We start from the raw sequence: 23,972 nt of genomic DNA on the forward strand, positions 1-23,972 counted from the left end.
GACCGAGCGCGGTGATAAGCTCAGCAACAGCGTCGGCAGAGGACCGCCTGAAAAACGTTCGTAGAGTGCTGTGCCAGATCTACGTGTACCTAAGTTTTTGACAGTGTGCAAGCACGAGGTTTTTGGGTTCCTGAGTATGTCATGAGAGAGATTAGAGTCCGCTGGCACGACTAGATCACACGGGTAAGCTTTGAGCAATGAGCAGATATTACGTTGATCGGCCAACTTGCTGGGCATAGCCTTGCTTTCTTCTGCAGTTTAGGAGACAGATCTTTTAGTAGCCGCCATGGCAGCTGAATTATGTGCGACTCAATGATGCTAGCGCTCTGTTGTTGTCCAGTGTTGACCTTGTTCACTCCACTTGCAGTACTAATAACAGCGTCTAGTGCCTCCATGGTTGCGGCATTTCCATTCATTATGTGTTTGTAGTGCATCGCCATGAAGCGTTCTACATGAAAACCAAGCCGACAGTGTACTTGACACGATTCTTTCCGCCTCGTAGAGTGCGTAATCGGCAAAGCAGCTAGCTGTGGCTCCTCGTCAACATATGCCGAGACGAACCACTTTCAATAACAACTTCAATGGGCTCCCGCTGCCTCGCGCGCTGCCTGAGCGATTGCACATGCAACAACAAGTCGATTACCAATGTCCTCAATGGCCATTCGGACTGATTTGATTGATTCATTTTCATGCTCAATCTGTACATAGCGAACGTGTTGTGAATGACTACATCGAGTAGCCAGGTAAAAATGCTCATACTCAGTCGAGGCCCTCGCCGGCGTGTCGGATTGGTGCTTCGCATTTGGTCAAATTGATCCACTGCATTCATTAAATTGTTGAACGAACACGGAATAGGGGCGCGGATAGCTGTCCGATGAAGTGCCTTCTTCCCGGTCCAACGTGGAACGAAGCCCATACCCTGGCAACACGCCTGAGTTTCTCTTGTGCTACCATCAAGAACATCGACAGAGGGTGCAGCAGCCAAGTCATTGGTGTAAAAGACCACTACTTTTTTATCGCGAAATACGATGTGGCCAGCGTGAGCAGACCGACATCGTGGTGGAATGCACTATCCTTCCTTACAATATCAGCTCCAACAACAGGCCTTGATAAACTATCCACGAAGTTTAGTCTACACGTTATAATCATTCTCGCTCTACCTGACGTCATGGCGAGTACATACTTAGCAAACTGCAGAACAAATCCTTGGCAACGACCCAATTGCCACCCGGGAAGATGCTGCTGATTCTGTTGAGACAGCATAGCAACCCGAAGGACCGTTGCACTTTTTTAGTTCAATTCATTCCCATCACATCTTGTTGACAAAGGTCTTCGTAGCTCAGGGAAAATTGACGTGTAGCACTCTAGGTGCCCCGTGACAGTAGTATTACCACAACCATTATGAAATAGACCATGCACATATAGTGTTTTCCAGTCGACCACTGCGTAAAACGCACATCATACTTATCAGGCTTGGATGGAGCATAAGTTCGCGCTGCCGACCGGGCTTTGGTTTGATATGATCTTTCATCCAGAGCATATACGCCATTCGGACCAGCAAAAGTGGCGCACTTCTTCATTAAATTGCTCAATAGACTTCGACAATGCCAAAGTGGGTTCCTAAATTTGATTTTTCAGGTACAGTGTCGACTGGATGTAAGGTCAAAGCTGCTCGTATGCCTAGGAACAAGTCACGCTGCATTGTAGTTTTGAGCAATTTATGATCGTATATATCGCCGGCCGATCAATAACCACGTAGGCGTCATTCAACGGATACAGGCTTGTGGCGATTTCCAACCCAGTGTAGGCGCTCAGCTCGCGAAGCGTGATCACAGGTATTCCACTTTCAGAGACGATGCTTTAGTCACAACAGGAGCGTGTTACGAGCCCTTCGACTGAAAAACAGCGCGAAAAGACCAAAGATTCCCTTCGTTTCGTACGCTTGCGTCACTTTGGCTTCCTGTAATACGGTGACGCCTCCTGTTCGTTTGAGAGTCTCCATGTAGTCACGACCATCCCTTACGAACCCATTGCCTATCACATCATAGCATTGTGGAGCATACTCAATGTCCTCTGCTTCTCCTTCTCCGCCGTCATTCTCATCTTCACTACGTCTGTCTCCCTCGATACTAGGGGGTCTTGATCAAGCCGCTCCCACTCGGGCAGGACCGACTCGATGGTCATCGTCAGCAAACGAGCACAATTTACTGTGTGGAGTAGGGAGTTGCTGGCTTCTTCTGGAATGATAGATATGTAGGATTGAGCATACATCGTGTACGTCGCCCACCCTTGAGGCTTTCTGGGCTACTGGCCAGATACACTTCACTAGAGGACAAAACTATAGCACACCCTTAATTTCCCGCATATATCGACCAATTGTAAACTGGACCAAATAAGGCGTTTTCACGCTGAATCGGCCAACCAAATTTAAGCGTAATCAGAACGATTTTATGAGACTTTCTATACAGGGGTATCTGTGCGAACCTGGCCAAAGGATTGCACACTTTTCAGTACTTGATCAAAGTACCTGTAATAAAGTAAGTATTATGCATTTCAATGCATTTGTCCTTTTCACTTAGGTCGATTTATTAAATCGAGACGGCTGTCAAATCGGAATCGATCAACTGCCAAATCCACATCGATATTCTGTAAATCGATCATTTTTGCCGTTTTGAAACGGTAATTCGAGCACAGATAAAATAAAATCGATGGCTGTCTCTTCCCATCTCATTTTTACGCGTGCTTCTTCTACATACGGCTTTTATAACGGATGAACATTTCATCTGCAAAGCACAATACTTGTTCATACATGTTTAGTGTGGTGCATGGTGATTTGTATGGGATGAAGCGCTTCAAGGCGCTTTGACGAGCTATGTCACGCGTGTTATTGCTGTATAAAGGGACTATATCGGTCTGGTAATCTTTCTCGCCGACATGAATTGCTTAGGATCATGCATGTTTGCCCACTTAGTGATCAGGCGGCTAAGAGAGGCCTTCGTCATGCCTCCAATACATCTTATTTGTTTTTTCTTTGAAAAAAAAATAGAAAAATCGCATAGGTAATCCATTTCGTGTTCTCCTGAAAGCCCAATATCTGAACAGACCAACACTGTTTAGAGTAAACGCACTAGTATCACTCCAGAGCTGCTCAAGGTGCTGTTCTAGACTGTCATCGCTTGATTTTGGAGACGCACAGCCTCAATTTCATGCATTGAAGCGCTTCATCCCATTTGAATTACCATGCACCGCATCATATGTACATAATTTACTTACTTAAACTAAGTAATTAAAAGTGAGGTTATCTTTTGGCCATGCTCGCACAAATACCCTTGTATCGAGAGTCTCTCAAAATTGTTCTGATGGCGCTCAAATTTGGTTGGCCGACTCAGCGTGAAAAACGCTTTATGTGACCAAATTTACATGTACTTTGAAAATCTCACACAATTAGTCGAGATATGCGTGAAATTAAAGAGTGTGCTATCCTTTTGGCCAGAACTGTAAGGACCTCCATCAGTGAGGGATACTGTGGCCGTATCTTAGGGCTGATCCGGACCTGGTCGCTACTATTTGTTGTATGGGGTCGGACCAGATAGACGCCGCCGAAAAACGTGGCGATTGAGAAGCAGCATAGCCCACAAATTGCAATACAACTCGATCGCAACTTGCATTATAACTCAACCGCATCAAGCGGTATAACTCGACCATCATACATAATAACTCGACCGCAGCTAGCAGTACAATTTGACCGTATCTTACAATATAACTCGACAGCACCTTGTATTGTAGCTTATCATAAGACTACAAAAACCATATTTAAAAACTACTTCCGAGCTACCTGAACCGCTTACTCAACTGAATACACTTTTGCTTTGTCCATCTCCAGCAGCTTGAGTGCGCTAACACGAAAGCAATCTGCTTTAGAGACATTAAACGAGCCTGATGTCCGTGAGCCTCAAGAGAGTTTGGGTACTTATTCTCAATGTACCGGACAATTCTTTCCATGCATGTGGCATGTAAGTGCCACAATCCAGTTTGTTTAATTGAAGCGGTGTGGTTGCGTAAGCGAAAGTGTGAGGCTCAGTCGATTTAACTCCACTGTGAAGTCTACGCAACTCCACCCCTAAAAATCTTTTTATCACATCAAAAATGGGCGCCGGGCCATGCAAACTCGGAAAGGAGTTGACGTGGTAGCAGATCGTGCCAGCAATTTAATATCACGATGAAGCTGTAGTGCTCGTCATAGTGAATCGGCAGCAGCACGAAATTGTATGTAGACCAATTAACGAAGCCTGTCACTTCTCCTACCACATCACGTCCATCTTTGTAGCGATTGTAAGCGCAGGAAATTTAGGTGTAGTATTCCAGACCGAATGGGTACAGAAGGCCTTCAATTCTGACCGTGTGCTTGTCTCACAATACAGCTAGTTTCAAATTCTCCAGGTTTCAAATTGTCAAAATCTTTTTGGTGAAGCGGAAGCCGAAGAAGTCTTTCTTTCTGGTTTTTGTCTGAGAGATTGAACAGAAAAACCAAAATTGGATCATCTTTGTTACGCTATTTCCGAAGCGTTCTTCTGTCCCTCCCCGTTCTAGCGCTTTTATTAAGAGAACCGCAAGATTGTTTTTTGGATGTAGAATTCGTCATAAGATTTTGTTGGTCAAGCAGACGATTCAACGTCGCCGCCACCTTGACGTGAAGAGTCATCACCATTGGTAGCGACACTGTTTAAACTATCATGCACTATAATTACGACATTCGGCTGAGCACTTTCATTCACACTGGCTTGTGGTATATGATTTTCTGGATCTTTATAACAGAATTCATCCCCAGACTCATATTCATCAGGTTCTGTATTTTTATCAGCTCCAGACTCAGATTCTTCAGCCCCCCCCCCACTAGATCCAGCGATATGCCGGGCCAGTGAAGTTGCATACTTCACAATGAAGCGCGATATCCACCTCTCTTGTGTACTTTCCTTTTCCTTCGCAAACACTGGAATTTTATTTCGAGCATAGCGCAATAGCTCACCACGCGTGCATGTATTACCATCGGAGCGGCACGAATCGTAATATTTCAAAATCCTAAGCTCGTACGGTTTCAGTCCTGCCTTCCGCCCCCTCCCTAAGCACGGAAGTGCTTTCCGGAGTTTTGTAGTACAGAAGGGCCATCAAGCGAGTTCCAAAATGACTTCTTCCACCCGAGCAATGTCGCCTTAGCTACCAAGGTTCTTCGCGGCTTCACCCGGGCTCCATTCAGGGTGGCCCCTCCAAATCTTCAGCTTAGCGATCTTGACCTCTATGGGGACTTGAGCGCAGTGTCGCTTCGTTTCAGACATGGCTTTAAGAAAACGAGAGAAGAGAAGAGGAAACTAGGGGGTCACCGAAGGATTTATGAATGGAAGCAGCAATGCTCAGAGATTTTTGCAACTTTTTCTCGATATTTAGCATTTAACGAGGTCCAGTTACTCCACGTTCGGTCGAGATATTTTGTAAGGCGGCTGAGTTATTTTGCAATATGACCGATTTATTATGTGAGGCGGTCGAGATATTCTGTAAGACGATCGAGATATTCTGTAAGACGGTCGTGTGACTCTGAAAGACGGTTATGTTCATGTGAAAGAAAGTTGCGCGATTCTGCTACATCTGTCCAGTTAGATAATATTTACAATGATTAAGATATTCATCATTGCCGTCGAATTACAAAGCGGTGCTAGCATTTATTTAGGAACGGGACTTATTTTGCAATGCAGTCGAGTTGTTCGAGGTAGTGGTCGACTTGTTTTGCTAAGCGGTCGAGTTATTCTGTGCGATAATGTCTTGAACAAGGGCTCGGACTCGCTTGCAAAACTGATTGAGTGATTGTGCTGCCTCTCTGCGCCTTTCCTCTTGCTCAGATGCAGCTCCCGTTTTCGATGTCTGGCGTTTTGATGCGTGCGTCTTAATTGCTTCTTAGAAAACTTTACGTCGAGAGAAGAAACGATTCTCTGTGAGTTCTTTCCGCCACTTGCTTCCGAATCGCTGCACGGCTTCATGAACGGATATCTGCCCCCGATTCCGCGAGAGTACTCGAACCAAATTTCATCTACCGTTTGCAGAGAGTGACTTATAATCATTGTACCCACCGACGGATTTTGAAATTGATTTTGCCGGGGCTGTACAGCGTCAGGTCCTAGGTCGGCACCACGCTCTAGGCTTTCGCCACAGTCGTCTGTTAACGAGATCACGAGCTTTTTTCTTACAGCTAGGACGCCTTGCGCTTAAAGCTAGTGTACCTTACTAGCGAGGCTGTCGGGAGTTTCGAAACCTGCTTCTAGATATACTGGGCAACTCTTTCCATGTAGTGTAGCATGTAAACGCCACGATTCAGATTGTTTAATTGAAGCGGTGTGGTTGCGTAAGCGAAAGCGTGAGGCTCAGTCGATTTAACTCCATTGTGAAGTCTACGCAACTCCACCCCTAAAAATCTTTTTATCACATCAAAAATGGGCGCCGGGCCATGCAAACTCGGAAAGGAGTTGACGTGGTAGCAGATCGTGCCAGCAATTTAATGTGGTTTACGATCACGATGAAGCTGTAGTGCTCGTCATAGTGAATCGGCAGCAGCACGAAATTGTATGTAGACCAATTAACGAAGCCAGTCACTTCTCCTGCCACGTCACGTCCACCTTTGTAGCGATTGTAAGCGCAGGAAATTTCGGTGTAGTATTCCAGACCGAATGGGTACAGAAGGCCTTCAATTCTGACCGTGTGCTTGTATACCATACCACTCACAATACGGGTGGCTACTCGGGTCGTGTTGAAGCGTGTCGAGCCATAACATTGACCACAGCTCGTTGGAGCTTCTGCGCATTTGAAGCGGTCACAATATGCCCATCAGCCATATTCATTATACCCTCGGAACTGGCGCAACGATTCGCGTATAATGTGCGCCTATGGGGGTGAGGGCAATAGCTGGTTAGTTTGACCAACTGAAAGGGCGAAAAAGTGGTTTTGCATGAAGGTCTCAACGAGTGGCTCTGATTTTTATTCCTTTTAGTAGTTTCAATGCATTATTTCAGGACTGACCTGGCAGTCAAATACTGTATTTGCGAAATACCTTGAAATACGTATGGTTTTTTCAGAGGGATCGCGTTCCATTAATGGTAACTCCAAAATCGGTGAAGTTAATATTGTGAAAATATCACCTGTAGACCATTTAATACAAAAAATATCACCTAATATTTTCTTCTGAGACAATATGATATTATTAAATATCAACTTAATATTAGTTAATATTATATTTTTCAAAGATTGCGCAATCAGTTCAAATTAATCAATCAGATGCGGTTAACGCTCGACTAGCTGAAGTATTACTAATCAACCGTGAGGGAGGGACAATTGTGAGAGGTTGGCGTCGTGTGTTGGCACTGCTGAGCGCATTAATCTAGCGTCATAGACAGCAGGTTTATTAGACGCACGATGTGGACAAGGAGATCGGTAGAGAACAAGAACAAATGTCTTGATTTCGCTCTATCAGCGTTAAACAGCTGCAAGCGTTTGCAGTTTTCCATTCACGGTGAAATACTAGAGCAAAAACAGTCTTAAAGCCTACTGCTTTTCTAGAACCTGATCGAAAAAGTTATATGGCTCTGCTCAGAGGGTAAGGTGGCAAGAAACGTACTTAAGTGATAAAATATCATAAAATATCATGAAGTATCTAATATTTTTCAGTTCTTCGAGTGAATATTAAAATATTATGTTAGCTTTTGCAAAAATGAGCCTCTATTAATATTCAAGATCGAAAATAGTACTATTACATATAAAAATATCAAATGATATTTGGGAAAACATGATGACGAATCACTAAACAGAGATACTGCTTAGTGATTCGTCATCATTTTTTCGGCTAATGAGTAAATAGATTTTGCATTTTTTAGGACCTCTTTTCCTTTGGTCACAAATGTCTGTTTCCGTCGTATCGCTTTAATTATTAGGCAATTAGATCTTGAAATCCGTTTCGCAGTTTAGAGCATAAGGATGGTGGACATCGTCAAGCGCAGTGTCACTTTAGTGTCATCAAGCCAGCGCATTGCATTTCAGAGTATCCAGAATCTGAAAATATTCACCGTCGATATCCTTCAAAGAAGAACTCATTCAAGGAGGGATAAAGGAAGAGCGAAGCGGACGCCATGTAAAGGCTGAGCTCGTGGGACAGTACCGGTATAGGTATTGCACCCCAACCCGTTTATCTGCACGTGTAGATGACGATTAACAGTGCTGTACGTACATGTTTTGAATCAAAACACGATTATGGGACACAACCACAGTACTGTACATGGGGAAATGCAAGTCAAATCAAAGACGGGATACTTTCCTTCTTTTGCGCAGAACGATCGCAGAGAGAAAGATTCATTCTTGGATGTGTACGCAGTACGGTACCGTGGTACCACCAGTGCTCGCCGGCGGCGCAAGGCTTGCAGCAACTTGCCGCAAGCTTTGCGTCCTCCTATTTTAATTCCATACTTCTTGTGCTGCATTCATGCCAAATCATATTCCTCTCGATTTCTAGAAATTCATGAGCAGTAGGTTACTAACAACGTCTAAAGCGAAAGTCTAACTGCGATCTTTCGGTGTGAAGCCTAGCGTTCCTTTCTGTTCAATTACATGTACGTCATGCTTGCCAAACATTGTTCCAAACAGCGAAATCAAGTTTTGCTCCGCTTCTGTTGACCTTTTCAATAGTTAGTAACACAGATGAACAGATCCCATGAAATTAATTGCACCCTCTGCCTGCGAAAACATATACTGGTACCCAGTACAGTGCCCCCCCTCGTTATAAAGCCGTCACGGAACCTTGATCAATTTTAGAGAGGCTGTACGATTGACCGAAGAAATTAGCATCACATATTGACGAAAGATTATCAGCTTCAAAAGGGTATTAGGAGATTATGAGTGCTAGAAAAAAAGGGGAGCACTATACATGTACTGTAAGTTTTTTCCAGCACTCATTACTCATTATAAGGTCAGTGACATAGAGATTCTCTATGTCATTGACCTTAACAACTAGCCAAAAGGGTTGTGAAGTCGTGTGCGCAACGTTGCAAGCAGAAGAATTAAAGATGGGATCATTCGCACTAGCCTAATACATGTATAATAGTGACAACTTGTCAGACAAGGTCCTTGGTATAGGGCGAGGCACGGTCGTGCTCAGCAGCATTGCTTGAGCCGATGAAAGAGCTCATTCAGCAATTTGCCGAGCCGATCACACTCGACTCACCTCAACTGCCCCATTGGAAGACGCCTCTACTTCTACCGACCACCGTATCACCCAAGAACCATGAAGCTTTCGTACATCATCGCTTTCGCCGCCGTGGCCGTCGCCTCGACCGCTATCCCCACCAATGCCGCTACGGGCTTGACAACCAGCAACGTCGCTGAGCATCTGCAGGTCGTCCGCCAACTTGGCGCGGGCGGTGGCCTTCGCGGCTCGAGCCAGCAGGGTGACCAATCCCAGAACACGCCCAGCACTTCCCAGAACGATGGCAACACCAGCCAAAACGATGGCAAGCAGGAAAAACAGGACGATGGCAAGCAAAAGAGCAACGGCGATGACAAGAAGAAGGATGACGACAAGAAGAAGGAGGACAAGGAGAAGAAGGAGAAGGAGAAACAAGAGAAGAAGGAGAAGAAGGAGAAGGAAAAGAAGGAGAAGGAGGAGAAGAAGAAGCAAAAGCAGGAGGAAAAGTCCAAGAAGGACGGTGACAAGTCCAAGAAGGACGGTGACAAGTCTAAGCAGGATGACGGTGACAAGACGAAGCAGAATGACGGTGACAAGTCCAAGAAGGACGGTGACAAGTCCAAGAAGGACGATGGTGGCAAGTCCAAGAAGGACGATGGTGACAAGTCCAAGAAGGACGATGACAAGTCCAAGAAGGACGATGACAAGTCTAAGAAGGACGATGGTGACAAGTCTAAGAAGGACGATGGCGACAAGTCCAAGAAGGACGATGGTGACAAGTCCAAGAAGCAAAATGACGGTGACAAGTCCAAGAAGGACGGTGATGACAAGTCGAAGCAGAATGGCGGTGACAAGTCCAAGAAGGACGATGGTGACAAGTCCCAAAAGCAGGGCGAGCAAAAGCAGGGCGAGCAGAACCAATCTCAGAACCAAGGCGAGCAGAACCAATCTCAGAACCAGAAGCAGGGAGTGTAAAGCACTGCAGGGGGCAAATTGAGATTGCTGGCGCTAACCTGAACTCTAAGGTACACATACATTAGCTACCCAAGCGACAATACAAATTTACAGTCAATCAATTTCCAGTCGTACTTCTATCCTGAGCGCAGTAACTATGCTCCTATGAACGAAGAGCATTTTAGTATTTTAGCATTACATGTAAATAAATGCCAGTCTTGTGAAAAGCAGCAGGCTAACTTCAGATTTATGTGAACGCTTTTCTTTTTTTGCTATTTACAGCGCTATAGTAACGATACTAGTAACTTAATTGACGATCTTGCATCTTATTTCGTCCTTGTTTTAAGGACAAATTATGTTGGGGTTTGGGCATCTCCGCTAGCTTTTTTTTGTAAATCGGCAAGCTTTTAGATTTTGGCACGTGCTGGAGAGCCCAACTGGGAAATTATGAGACGGGACATTTGCCCCAACTCGCCCCAACTGTGGAGACCAAACGAGCCCAACCTGAGCCCAATCCAGCCCAAGTGGAAGCCTTCTAAATCAAGCCAGCTCCTCGTGTATACGTATAGCCGAATAGAGCGATGTGTTTGAGCTGGATCTCTTAGCGTCCACGTGGTCTCGGCGCCGCGACTGCATTTCAGCGCTCTCATGAAATTCAAGCTTGATAGAAATCAGTCGTATCAACTTTAAGATAACATGTGAGAAGGCCAAAATATATTGAGAGTTAGCGATAGTCATTCGTCTGCGCTGCCTCTACAGACACGTACAAAGATAGCGGTAACGCAGGCACTGCAGCATCTTTTTGTCCATGTGACCTAGTGGTTCTGCGCCACAAAACATTTCAAAAGCAAGCAAGACGTAGATTCCGCAGTTGTAGCTGTCAGTCTGAACTCCGAGTCCTGCGTCGAAGACTCTCACCTGAAACGCTTTCTGTGCACCTGGAGGCAGTAGCACTACCATCCTGCGCTTCGGCACGTACGTTGACGACGTACGAAGAAGAACTCGAATCGTACACGTAAATGACTCCACCCTCGAGGTCCATCATAATAGCACACCAGTGGTCACCGTTGCGATTCACTGGAATCAACACCTTCTCCGTCGTCAACCCAGATAACGCCTCTCGAATGATTTCGCTGGAGGTGTTCACGCTTCCGTCCACAACGATTCCCAGTGTCGAAGAGTCGAAAACGGCAATTTTGGGCTTACAACCAAACAGTTTGGCCAGTATTTTGTACATTACCTCATCCGTTATCATCTCTTTACCTGCCAATGCTAGCGCATCCATCTACACAGACGTAGTTAGTTTACCATCATACTCTCAATTACACACTGGTTCATACCTGTGGGGTCAAAACTTCAATCTGTCTCAGCTTTGACGGCAGGGCGGGGTCTTCCTCGATTGAATAGCTGGCATTACCGCAATTAGACAGATCCAGGTTCTCTAACCATGCCAGCGCGCGGGCGATCCTTCTGAATGCTGCTGCTGCAACGTGCCACTTTTTCATGAGCTTGATCGCTGAGTTGGCGAATACTCCAACTCCTACTATTTCTAAAGCAATGTCCAGCTCGCGAATGCCACGATTCTTTCGCTGAAACGCTGACACTTCAGCCCCGCAGTTCATTATTAGATCCATCAGAAAGATTCAAACTATTTCATCAGGCCGCATCAACGGCTTCGTAGCTGGAACCTTCCTCAAGTCGTGCGCGATTGGCGGTTTCGGTTTCGTCGCGAAGACGAAGAGCTTAAACAGGAGTATGTTCTCTTGGGCCGAGTCAAAAGTTACATTGTCAAAGAGAAGCTCGAATGCCGAAATTAGGTTGAGTTGCTTATCGTGCGTCTCGAGATCCTCTTGAACCGTCGCAATATGTAGTTTCCGTTTAGCTTTTACAGCCTTAGATTTCTGTTTTGGGCGCCCTTTTGCTTTTGGTGGACTTTGAAGCTCGAATTCGGCTTCGCCTTCATCGAGGTTGACGCTGTTAGCCACCTCGACCACCTCTGCACCTGATGGAGCCGACTGAGTCGACTCAGTGCCCAACTGGACCGACTGATCCAACTCCGTGCCCGACTGAACCAACTCCGTGCCCTACTGAACCAGCTGCATGCCCGACTGAACCAACTGAGTCACCTCCGTGCCCGATTGAACCAACTCCGTGTCCGGCTGGGTCACCTCGCTGCTAGAGCGAGACGCAGGATCCACATGATTTTCCTCATCATTATCCAGCTCAGCTTGGACTGAACTAAACATGGATGTAGGCCAATATGCTCTTCTTTTTGGCCCCCGCCTTTCGGAGTTCGTCCACCGTAGAAATCACCTCAGGTTCGTACGCAGTTCTAGTTTGTGGATACTGGCTGTGAGTGTGCTTCGTTAACGGGTGGTTGTGCTCTAGCCGCACAGACGTTAGTTTCAAAGCAAATTTCGGCCCAGAAGGATCAACCACTTGCACACAGGCATTGATCTGCAACCACAGGAAACTCTGTTAGCCCAACTCAACCCAACCAACCCAAATCGTACCCAACTGTGACCAACTACACCAACTCGAACCCACCTGTGCGCCACACTGCATAGCTCTCGAATGCTGGCGCTTCCTCTTGCCTTTGCCTTTTGGTTTGTATTCCCCCCCCGTGCGTACAAATGTACGTCCTTGCGTAGTAAATCCATTCGTCGGGAACCAGTGGTGCTTTGGAGCCAGACTCCTGAATTTTTTTGTTCCTCTCAGTAACCTTGTTATCTGTCCGGACGCGAAAGCTCTACATATGACCAACATCAATGCATATATCCAAGTTGGTAACCACGCCGTCTCCACAGTTCTTTATAACAAGTTATAGCATCTTACCTGGAATGTTTCGGCCCCGTATGATTTAAGAAACTCCTCCAAGTCGCCCCATGACTCAAACGCATATCTGCGTGGAGGGGCCGCTTGAATCCCATCCGATTCCTCACTTGAGTCAATTGCTGCGGTCTGAGGTGACACCGACGTTCCATAACGAACTTGTTTCGACCGGCTTCCGCAGCTTACAGCACTGGAGGCAACTGATGATGTTCCCACCCACTCCTCGTCGCTGTTGTTAAGTGAACACGCATCCAAATTCTCGCTGACTTCGTCGCTGGATGACACGGGGGGTCGCAAGACCTCCTTGACGCGCAAGTTCTTGGCAGGCTGGTTCCCGACTGCTTTGGCCCGTAAGTCGCGCGATGCAGGGCGTGTTACCGTCGTGACGCGTTGATCGCATGCTGCCGCTACGCCGCAGTCGCGGTCGCTCTCCATGGCTCGTATTCCTGCTCGACTCCCCACCGATGAATTAATGGTGAGGAGGGGGGATCGTAGTATACACTATACGCCGGACGGATGAACTAGTGGGGTAGGGTAATGATCTGATCGACGATTTGACGACCTCAGTTGGGTTCTCCAGCCACTCTCTTAGATTTTTCAGCAAAGGAAGCAACCAGTTATCTGCCACCCTGACAAAAGTCGGCACTCGGATTTTTGTTTCTCCGTAGCCAGGACTCGTGTCATTCGAAAGCTGAGGATTTAGGCTATCTCGTCGAGGTTTTACACCTAAAGCGAAGCGACTCGAAACTCTTATTTGCGTGAGGCGACTGGGTATTTCAAAAGGACAAAAATTGAGCGTCTCTTAAAAAATGTACTGCTCGTACTTAGTCGAGTTTTGGCGCCTTCGAGTCAAATTCCATTTCAATGTCGCAGGTGGACGACGACCCGCAGGAGGGCGACACGCTGCGTGTGTTGCTGTCCACAGACAATCACTTAGGCTACGCAGAGAAGGACCCAGTGCGCGGCAACGACTCGTTCCGCTCGTTCCGTGAGATTCTTCAGCTAGCGCAGCGCCAGAAGGTGGATCTGCTGCTACTTGGTGGTGATCTGTTCCACGAGAACAAGCCGAGCCGCCGCACACTGTACGAGACTATGCGTCTACTACGCACTCATTGTATGGGCGATGGAGCTGTTAACTTCCAAGTAGTAAGCGACCAGAGCGTAAACTTTCCCAACTTTGGAGTAGTGAACTTTGAGGACCCCAACTACAACGTGGAGCTGCCTATCTTCAGTATCCACGGGAACCACGACGACCCAGCACGAGAAGGAGGCGGAGACGCCACGCAGTCGCTAGCAGCGCTGGACCTAATGAGCGCTGCCAATTTGGTTAATTACTTTGGTAAAAGTGAGAAAGTGGATGCAGTCGAAGTGTTCCCAGTGCTGCTGACCAAAGGGAATACGAGAGTAGCCATCTATGGCTTAGGAAATATGAGAGATGAGAGGTTGAACAGGATGTTCGCACAGGGGAAAGTGGCGTTCAGAAGACCAGCAGAACATGCGGAAGAGTGGTTCAGTATCTTCGTGGTGCACCAGAATCGAGACGATAAAGGACGAGGGAACAAGAACTGCGTCCCGGAGAGTGTGATCCCTGACTTTATCGACCTTGTCGTATGGGGACACGAGCATGAGTGTCAGATTGACGTCCAAGAGAGTTTAAAGGGGAATTTCTTCATCACACAGCCTGGTTCGTCGGTAGCGACGTCGCTAGTGGAAGGGGAAGCCAAGCCGAAACAAGTTGCTGTAGCGGAAATTAACGGTCAGAGCTTCCGGATGACGAATTATGACCTACATACCGTGCGTCCTTTTAAGATGGGGGAGGTGATTCTGAGTGAAATTGAGGAGTTGGAACCGAACGACCCAGACGTGACAGAACGTATTGGCGAGTACTTGGAAGGCAGAGTGATCGAGTTGCTACATGAAGCTGAGTTAGAACAACAGGAGAGATTGAGAGAACGAGCGTTAGAACGTGAGCAAAGACAACAAGAGAGTCCGTTCCCACTGCCAGAGGTCGGAAACGGAGCTGAAGAGAAGGAATTAGTGTTGATCCGATTGCGTGTGGAACACACTGGCTTCCCTGTGCTGGTGAATCAACGTTTCGGTGCGAAATTTGTCGGAAAAGTGGCCAATCCGAATGATATTTTACTGTTCTACCGACGGAAGAAAGATCGTATCAATACTTCAGACAAGAAGGCAAGTAGGGAGCTGGAGGAGTCACTTCTAGGACGTCCTGTGCGGCCGACGCCACTTGCTTCGGTGACGATTGAAGATATCCTAAGTAAGCAACTGAGGGTACCCGAACGGAAGCTGACGCTGCTCCCCGAGGCACAACTTGGAATTGCTTTGGAGAAATTCACGCTTAAGAACAACTCGTCGGCTATTCAGGAGTTTGTGGACAGTATACTCGACGAGACTCAACGTGAATTAACCTCCAAGAGCGACGCCAAGTCGACGCAGGACATTCTCAGTGTCGTTGGGAAGAAAAAAGAGCAAAGTAATGCGCTACACTTACTGCAAAAAGAGGAAGAAGCCGAATCTGGTAAAACGGAGCTTGAATCGGCCTCGGTTGTCGGTGGGTTCCAGTCGCGACGGACAACTCAAAGCACTGACAAGTCTCCCAATCGTTTCGGGACGCCTCGATCTTCACAGACGAAGAAAGCAGCTCCAAAGAAGAAGAAGCCAGTAAGAAAATCCGTTTTCTCCGTTCTTGAAGAAGATAGTGATAAAAGTCCACGTAAGAAGAAGCCACCTACGCCCAGAAAAGCTCCAGCTCGGTCGGCAAAAAGCAGGACGAGAAAGACCTCATTGTCTAATGATGATGAAGACTTTGGTGCTGAAGATGACGGCGACGATGATTTCAAGATGGAAGACGACGGAGACGAAGAGGAGGAAATGACTCCACGTCCATCTGCGAAGCCAAAAGGAAGAGCGTCGACGCGAGCAGCGAAAGTGAAGAAGTCCCCGCCAAAGCGAAAACGCTTACGCAAGAGCAACGACTCTGATGATGAAGATGACGATGACTTTGCACCTTCAACTCCCAAGCGTGCTGCTGTTTCAACGAAGCGTTCGACTCGCGACTCACAAGCAAGTGACGTGCTGGATTTGTGCTCGGACTCGGACGACAAGCCAGCACCTAAGAAACGAGCCAAACCGACCACATCCAAGATATCCCAGCAACACAAGATCGACAATCTGTTCAAGAAACAAGCAAAGAAAAACGACGATAGCGATGACGTCGAAGAAGATCAACAGTTCACGCAACTTGCAGATGCTCGTGGCCAAGATATCGTTGGGCCGTCGCAATCCGAGTCGCAGATGTCCCAAGCTCGCGTAGGAGTTTCCACTCGACGCAAACTGCCATTGTCGATGGTGGCAGCTTCCCAGTCTCAGTCTCAAGAACCGAAACGTGGAGCTGCCGCATCGACTGCTCGTAAAGGGTGGGGTCGTTCTCGTCGCTAACAGAAGAAGCGAGATATAGTTATGAGACTCAAAAGGTAAAGAACTGGCCATTTATTTCACCCCGGTTGACGTAGTAACGTTGTCCATCATGCTTGGTGTCTTCGACTGAACCTGCTTAGTTGGTCTACGATGCCAATCGCGATCAAAACGCACCTATTCCGTGCTCTCCAGTAGTTCCTTGGGTGGAGTCTTGGGCAAACTCGAGTTCAGCTCCTCGTCCTTAGCAGGGTCCTGTCGCACCCACGTCTTGTTCTGGAAACGCGGGCGCATCTGCGATGAGTAGTACGGGTTGCGTGGGGCAAAGGCTGGAGCGCTAGCATTCACACCGGCGTTTTGTGGAGCGCTGCTCGTCTCACTTGCTGCTGCTTCGGATTCAGGCTTGTCTTCATTGGCTTTGGCTTCCTCAGCCTTGGCGACGTTGGGATTGACCCACTTGCGGTTCTGGAATGGTCGTGCGCCACGAGGACCGTTCTGCATCGGGCGAGGGTAGCCACGGCCACCATACGGCGGCATGCCTTGAGGCGGGAATCCCATCCCGTACGGGTTGAATCCTGGTGGAGGGTAGAACATCGGACCTCCAAACGGCTGGAAGTACGACCACAAGAGCATTAGAAATTATACTACTAAACACACCATAAACAACAGCAGCAACGTCACATACCGGGTAGCCGCCGTAGCCCATGGGACCACCTTGAAAGCCCATCGGCGGGCCCATACCTTGGCCATATCCCTGCTTGCCTTTGAAGTCATCTTTCTCATCCGACGGAGGCAAAGGTGGCGCCACGTCACGATTATTTCTCCGCTTGTCGTTACGACCTGCATCGTCCATGTCATGGTCCCGGTCGTTTCTCCAGTTACGTCCTCCCCTGTGGTAATTCTCCTCCTGATCTCCACGTCGCTTCTTGTGTAAGCCCATAGTGTCACGAGCATCCAGTTCAGCCTGGTCAACGTTGACCGGCGGTCCTAGTCGTTTCGACAGCCGACCTCCGCCTTCATCCCGCTCGTTTGCTCTTCTCTTGTTCCCCGTCGTTCTCGTTTCTTCACGTTGGTGACGATCTTCTTTTCCTGACGACGACGGGGACTTCTTGACTGCTGGATTCTTCTCCACAACGCCAAAGCGTTGAGCTCGTCGAGCGATCACGTCGTCCAGGTCGGTCTTGGATGGGTTCAAAGAGCGGATCGTACCTCGGTTGCTACCGAGCGACACGACCTTCTTGGGCGGATCGGATGACGATAACACCTTTAAACTGATAACACGTTTGGGTGGTGCACTGTCGTTCTTCTCGTCCTTCTGCTCTGGCACCGGGGCTACTTCCGCTGATGGCTGCGATATCTCGTTAGCTGGAGTCTCATGAGCAGCTTGAGCCTCGAACGTGGGCAGCAATTGACTGAGCCAAGTCACAAACTGCTCGGCGGACTCGTCACCGATAAAGTCCACGAGGTCGTGGGCGATCTGCTCCATGTTCTTCTTGTTGCCCACCATGACGATCACGTATTCCTGTAGTCGCCGCCGTCATAATCGTACACAATACACAAGGGACGTCATGCCTCGGGTCTCTTTCTTGTCTGGGGTGGCGCTCCCTCATATTCCTACTTGGGGGTCCGTTTTACACCCTCTTTTAGCGTCTTTTCACGTGCATACAAAGCTCCATATACAGAGACGGATGAAGGCTCCACTCCCAGCCACTCGATCCGTCCGTCCTCTGGCCTAGCGTCGCCTCCTCCTGTTGCCTCGCCGATTTGGACTCTTAAAACGCAGTGGAGATCGCTCTCTAGAGGCTGGAAAAGAAGGCGCAAAAAGGAACGCCACCCCCTCGCTAATTATTAGTCTACACGTAGTTCAGTACGCACCGCCATAACGTTGTCCACCTCGACGCCCAGCATCTCTGTTAGCTTCTCACGCGTCTTGCTCGAGATCTCCTCCTTCCACGCGTCCGTCAAGGCCAGCGGGAACACGTAACTCTTGGGGTACGATGCCATCTTTGCTTGATCACCCTGGACTCTACCACTGAGTTGGGCTACAAAGATTAGGGAAGTACCGTGAGATACGTTATATACTTACAGTAACAGACATAATAATATTTTTTTAAAAAAACTCGATAAGAAGCAGCGAGAGAATGACATGGATTCAAAACGACTTGGCGCCGACCAATACTGTTTCTGCTGCAGCTTGCCACTGGCAATGCCAGGAGCCTTGAATGGTGTGGATTCAAGACGTGCCACGCTGCCGATCGCCCACGAATGAATAATACGTGTAACGCCGCCATATTGGTCTGTGCGCGAGCTGCAATTCTGGCAAAACAGCCGACGTTGATGGCCAGCCTCGAGGGGAAAGCAACGCCACCATGCGCTGCGTCGTTGTGGTCGGCTATTAGGTTCACTGTTAGTATATGTTTGGCTAAGCTAATGAATGGGCGAAAATGGACGTTTGAGTTTGCTGGGAACTTACCAGTGATAAGACCAAGTACTCTACATCCTACTTTTAAATTTCACCGATGTTGAAGTGAAAGTGGTTCACTTTCGAGTAAACCACTTTACCCAGGCCATGCCTTGTCCACCGTGGACTCCACGCGCTGCAGCTTCTGCACTCAACGTTATTTTATTAGCTGTAAATGAACCTTGCTTTTACAAATAGAGACGCCGCCTAATTTAGGCGGCGTGTCCAGTAGCCTTCTCTCAACTTCACGGGGGGGGGGGGGTCTAGCGAGTACTAGTACATCGTTTCGTAAGATTATTAATAAAAAAATCAAATACCACGCTAGTACGCTTTCGCAGATATCAAAATTTTCATGTATACCCACACGGAGACTCCGGATTCTGGATGTCAAGGCAGCGATAACTGTCGATAAATGCTGAATTTGAACAGCTCTATACGGCAAAAACCGCGTGGTTTTCGTGAAATAATCGAGAAACGATGTCGTCGTTCAGGCGAATGGAACACCGCGCATTACGACCATTATTAATAGCTCGTGGTGTCTCACTCTTTCAGTGCTCGCTGCAGTGCCATCAACTGCGGAAGCAATCGCGATGCCATTCCGCATGTGGAAGCGTTGGAGAGTCAGATGTGTTTGGGTTTTATCATCGGATCGGTACTGCCCATGCTCTGCTCACTCGGACAAGGAGCTCTCGATTCTCGGTCTCTTACTTTTCCCACCCTGGCCCTGCCCTGCTCTTCGTGACGGAGACCGTCTCTGCTGTCGAGCTCGACTCGAGCCGCGCTCGCTCTCATTGCGATTTTGGCCTTGCAAGCTGACGCCTCCTCACTGCCTGTCATGTCCTCGACGTCCGCGTCTCCGGACATCTGCGGCATCGACGTGCAGGCGTTGTATCTGAATGATCCGGGCAATAAGAAGGAGCCGGTCGGGTACGTCTTGTGCTCGGAAATGGGCAATACATGCATGAAAAACGGCTGCAGCTGTCGGAGCGCCGCGAACGCCGAAGTAAACGGCACCACCCAGTACTTTGGTGTCTGCATAGTACTCCAGAAAGGGAAGGACTGCGCCACGAGCGGTGACGACTATCTCACTTGCGCAGTAAGTTCGGATACTGCAGGCTCCACCGTCACGGAATCGCAGAACGAGTCGAGTGTTGCGAGAAGCAGCACGACGAAGGCGACAACCGAAAGCAACTCGACGCCATCTGCCGGCACGAACTCCAGCTCCGGTCTTCCCGACAATACAGTGACAGTAAAGAGCACCGCAGCGTCCTCTGACTCGATGAGCACAACGGTAATGGTGGTGATTATTGTCGTTGCGGTCGTGTTCGTGGCACTAGTTTCGTGGGTTGTGAGGTCCTACTGCATGCGTCGTTCCGCAGCGGAGGGGAAACTCGCGTCTAGACGGAACCGCAGCCACCACAGCACCAACTTTGAGGCGACATCGCCGACGAACATAACGGGCAGGTCGTCGGGTACGCCGTCGTTCCCGGCGTTCGACCGACGCACGCGCGCGATGCAATCACCAACTACGAATTCTGGTAGGAGCGCAGGAGGACGAAGTGGGCGAAACACTCCGCGTTCGCGCGAAACGAACTCCAGTCGTGGTCGGAGAAACCAGGATATCGACGCACAGTTTGCTCCTGGTGGTCCTCGTGATGTCACGCGCGAGCCTGCGTCTGGTCGTGGACGGCGAAAACAGGAATTGGATGCGCCGTTACCACCGCTCGGGGGCCCGAGACGCGAACCGACGTCCGGTCGCGGTCGTCGAAACCCGGACAATGACGCGCCATTCCCACCACTAGGGGGTCCTCGCCGAGAGCCAACGTCCGGGCGTGGACGACGAAACCCAGACGATGACGCGCCGTTTCCCCCTCTAGGCGGCCCCCGTCGTGAGCCGACTTCAGGTCGCGGTAGGAACAACACTGACATTGACGCGCAGTTTGCTTCTAACGGGCCTCGTGGGCTTAGAGAACCAGGACGTGAACCTACTTCAGGTCGTGGTCGTAGAGACAACGCAGAAGCAGCCATGCGAACGCCGCCACGTGAACAGCAAAGAGCAAAGCAGCATGCGTCTCCGAAGCAAGCAGCCAGGCCAGCTTCGAACAAAAGACCGGAACCTGCGGGTGGTACTGTGTATACGGGTCGCAACACGTACGATCGGGTTGCCCAGTTTGCGCAGTTAGCAGCATTTGAGGCTCCTCCTCCGCCGCCTCCTAGACCACAGAAGCCGATTAAGTCAGTGCACGTGTCGGACCCTGTTCCCAAGAATGCCAGAGCTCCACCGCCAGCCCGTCCCGTAGCACCAGCTCGTCCGGTACCGAAGCGTCCGGCCTTCCACATCCCTGACGATCCGTTACCTACAGACTATGACATTCTATCCCCCAAGACGGCCAGGTCACTAGCTCCGTCCGTCGCGTCATCGGCAACTACCGTCGTTGCACCAGGACGCAATCGACCAACCCCTCTTCAACAGAACCGACGACCGCAGTATCCGAACGCAGCACCGTCGTATTATCAGTCGGGCTACGACAACAAATACGCCGAAAGCACGGGCTTTGACGACAGCAGGTTCGACGAGAGCAAGTACGATGAAAGCAATTACGGCGACAGTCGGTACGATGAAAGTAGCTATGAGAGCAACAAGTTCAAGTCTACCAACAACTACGACGACTCATTCGTGAGCGAAGTGAGCTCGATGGCGTGGTCGGGGGCGTCGGGTCTAAGCGACGACAGCTACTACCATGCAGCGCCGAGCAACACGGCTCGAATTCCTGTCATTGAGGCGCCGCGCGACGATGATGACGACCATAGTGAAGACGGCTATTCCGACTGGGGGCACTCGACGCAGCATTCCGCCGATGAGTACCGAAGCACAGCAGCATCGGACGCGTCCTTCTTCTCCGTGAACTCGGACTTTGCCGACACGAAAAAAAACTTTAAGGAGCGCGAGTTCTAGACTCTTCAACGTCGCCTGTCCGAACGAGGGGCAGGAAGCAGACAAGCAAAAAGTAGATCTGTGGATATTGTTAACAGTAGGGGGTGACCTAGTAAATAAAAGTAACGTGTTGTCATCCAACAGTGTGTACTCTCAGCGGGATATCTTACTGGCCTTCCATTAGGCGATGATGGCACAATGTGGCAAGCCTTATTGCCGTATCCGCCATGCGCAACGGTGATAATGTGTCTGTCGTGCTGAATGAATTAATAGAAGGATTCAGATTTATCGACCTTTAGTATAACAGGCGGTGATACAGTTATGAAGAAGCTACATGTTCAGTCAAAGGTGACACTGACCCCCAAGCGTTAGGCAATTCTGCATGTGGCTCAGATTGAGGGAAGGTGGCTTGGACAACTTCTTAAAAGCCGTACGCCCTCCTCTTGTGTCATGTTCTGTTTCGATACTTTCGACGTTCTGTGGAATATGAGCTTCAGACGCATGACTGCTCCTTCTAGCATTTTGAAAAGATTTTTCCCTTCGGTGTACGTTGCCAATCGTCCATTTCCTTATTCGCGCTTGGAGCAAGACTGACAATGCTAGCTATCAGTTTAAGTTCCTCCACCGGCACCGTAGAGGCCGCCGCAGTGGATACCGTGGGCACCTTTATCTCAAACGGCTCGAAGAATTACGCTGAGTCAAATCCAACCGAGACCGCCACCGATACCAACACCAGCGAATCCGTTGCTATGAGTACACCGGTACTCGTTGGAGTCATTGCCACGGCTGTCATAGCTTTTGTCGCCATTGTCGCTCTCGTGATCCGCTCCAGACGCTGTAAAAACAGAGCAAAGTTGTTATCACCAAGCATCCGGGGGATGACTTCCACAACGACATCGGAAAACTCCTCAAATACTCTCGGAGCAAGCGCAGAGTCGACGATGGTTGCATCTCCACAGCCTCCGCTCTTGCAAACGTTCAAGCTGTCGTCGAGGTTGTCAGCGAAAGAACTGCCTGATGATCAAATTGCCATAGATATTCAAGACGCCTCGATGAATGGACTACCGTCCGCCCGGAGTACACAAAACTCTCAAGACACAAGCTTTGTGAGCCATCGCTCGGTGTTTTCATCTTCCTTCCTGATGCTCGCTAATTTACGATCTTCGTTACCGACAGTCTTCAGATCATCGCGCGTGAGTCGATCCAGTGAAACGAACAGTAGCTCCATGGATACTGCAGCGTCGATGACATCCTATGCACAAACCGTAACTCCTTCCGAATTGAGTAGTGCTGGCCCTATTCCATTTGATCAAAAGCAAGACGAGTGGAGAGACCTCTCGGAGACGTGCTGGTCGATTGATCCGGGAAGCGACGGTGAGACGGAAAGCGAGCGATTCATGATGCCTACTGCATCACGTCCGGATGTGTATACAGAAGTTCGGGTGCTCAATTGTGGTCGGTTGTCTACGCTTTCAGACAGAACCGTGGAGTTTGAAAACGAGACTGCGGAGAAGAGCAAGGACGTTGACTCCTTCGACGATTCTTCCCGTCGACGAGACCTCATCATGAGTGCTCTGGACGACTTGTCTCCTCGTAGAGAGAGAGGTATCAGCCAGTTCGATGACTCGTCCCCTCGACGGATACGTGGGCCCTGTACCCCTGATAGCCGACAGAAGGCCAACTCAGTCGCTGAGACTGACACAAACAAGTTCAATTGGTCGTACTTCTCAGCTGACTCCAACAACATATATTACGATGAAACGAATCAGGACAGTAGCTCGATCTTCTTTTATGATAGTGACAGCGATTGCTCTAGCCGCAATAGCAGTGATAGTGATGAAAGCTTGCTGGAGGAAGAATTCTAGCAAATTTAATGTGACAACCAACTACTTGTTACTCTATGAGCGCTTGGACGCTAATAGTTCGTTGCTGTCAACACCTAGCTTATTTCTTTGGATATGAAGAGGCAACCAGCTCCCGGAATGAAGTAGGGATTGTAAAGGAATTGCTTAAGGCATCCAAAGAGCTACCACGAGCTCTTCGACCAGTTTTTCGCCAAAGATTAGATACCCTCACGCGTTTTGAAATTTGATTTTGTGCATTAGCCAATATTTTATTCAAAAAAAGCAAAATTTGCCTTTTTA

At 48.8% G+C, this 23,972-nt stretch overlaps 5 protein-coding genes across 5 annotated transcripts; 4 read left to right on the forward strand and 1 right to left on the reverse strand.

The window, feature by feature from the left end:
• Positions 1-9,228: 9,228 nt before the first annotated feature.
• PITG_13157 (suppressor of necrosis 1, putative) lies at positions 9,229-10,302 on the forward strand (the record flags this gene model as incomplete). Its single annotated transcript, XM_002900631.1, has 1 exon — positions 9,229-10,302. One exon carries the CDS (start codon positions 9,314-9,316, stop codon positions 10,187-10,189), a length of 876 nt encoding a protein of 291 aa, XP_002900677.1.
• Positions 10,303-13,864: 3,562 nt separating this feature from the next.
• PITG_13158 (double-strand break repair protein, putative) lies at positions 13,865-16,456 on the forward strand (the record flags this gene model as incomplete). The annotated part of the gene is made up of 1 exon (XM_002900632.1): positions 13,865-16,456. One exon carries the CDS (start codon positions 13,865-13,867, stop codon positions 16,454-16,456), a length of 2,592 nt encoding a protein of 863 aa, XP_002900678.1.
• A 58-nt stretch (positions 16,457-16,514) lies between these two features.
• PITG_13159 (uncharacterized protein) lies at positions 16,515-18,457 on the reverse strand (the record flags this gene model as incomplete). The annotated part of the gene is made up of 3 exons (XM_002900633.1): positions 16,515-17,041; positions 17,118-17,954; positions 18,308-18,457. 3 exons carry the CDS (start codon positions 18,434-18,436, stop codon positions 16,610-16,612), a joined length of 1,398 nt encoding a protein of 465 aa, XP_002900679.1.
• Positions 18,458-20,919: 2,462 nt separating this feature from the next.
• Positions 20,920-21,849, forward strand: PITG_13160 (uncharacterized protein; the record flags this gene model as incomplete). Its single annotated transcript, XM_002900634.1, has 2 exons — positions 20,920-21,380; positions 21,522-21,849. The coding sequence occupies 2 exons, from the start codon at positions 20,920-20,922 to the stop codon at positions 21,847-21,849; spliced, it is 789 nt and encodes a 262-aa protein (XP_002900680.1).
• Positions 21,850-22,424: 575 nt separating this feature from the next.
• On the forward strand, positions 22,425-23,693 carry PITG_13161 (uncharacterized protein; the record flags this gene model as incomplete). The annotated part of the gene is made up of 2 exons (XM_002900635.1): positions 22,425-22,665; positions 23,005-23,693. The coding sequence occupies 2 exons, from the start codon at positions 22,425-22,427 to the stop codon at positions 23,691-23,693; spliced, it is 930 nt and encodes a 309-aa protein (XP_002900681.1).
• Between the last annotated feature and the right edge of the window lie 279 nt (positions 23,694-23,972).

The sequence above is a fragment of the Phytophthora infestans genome, genomic scaffold (assembly GCF_000142945.1).
Source record: "Phytophthora infestans T30-4 supercont1.25 genomic scaffold, whole genome shotgun sequence".
Classification (NCBI taxonomy): Eukaryota; Oomycota; class Peronosporomycetes; order Peronosporales; family Peronosporaceae; genus Phytophthora; species Phytophthora infestans.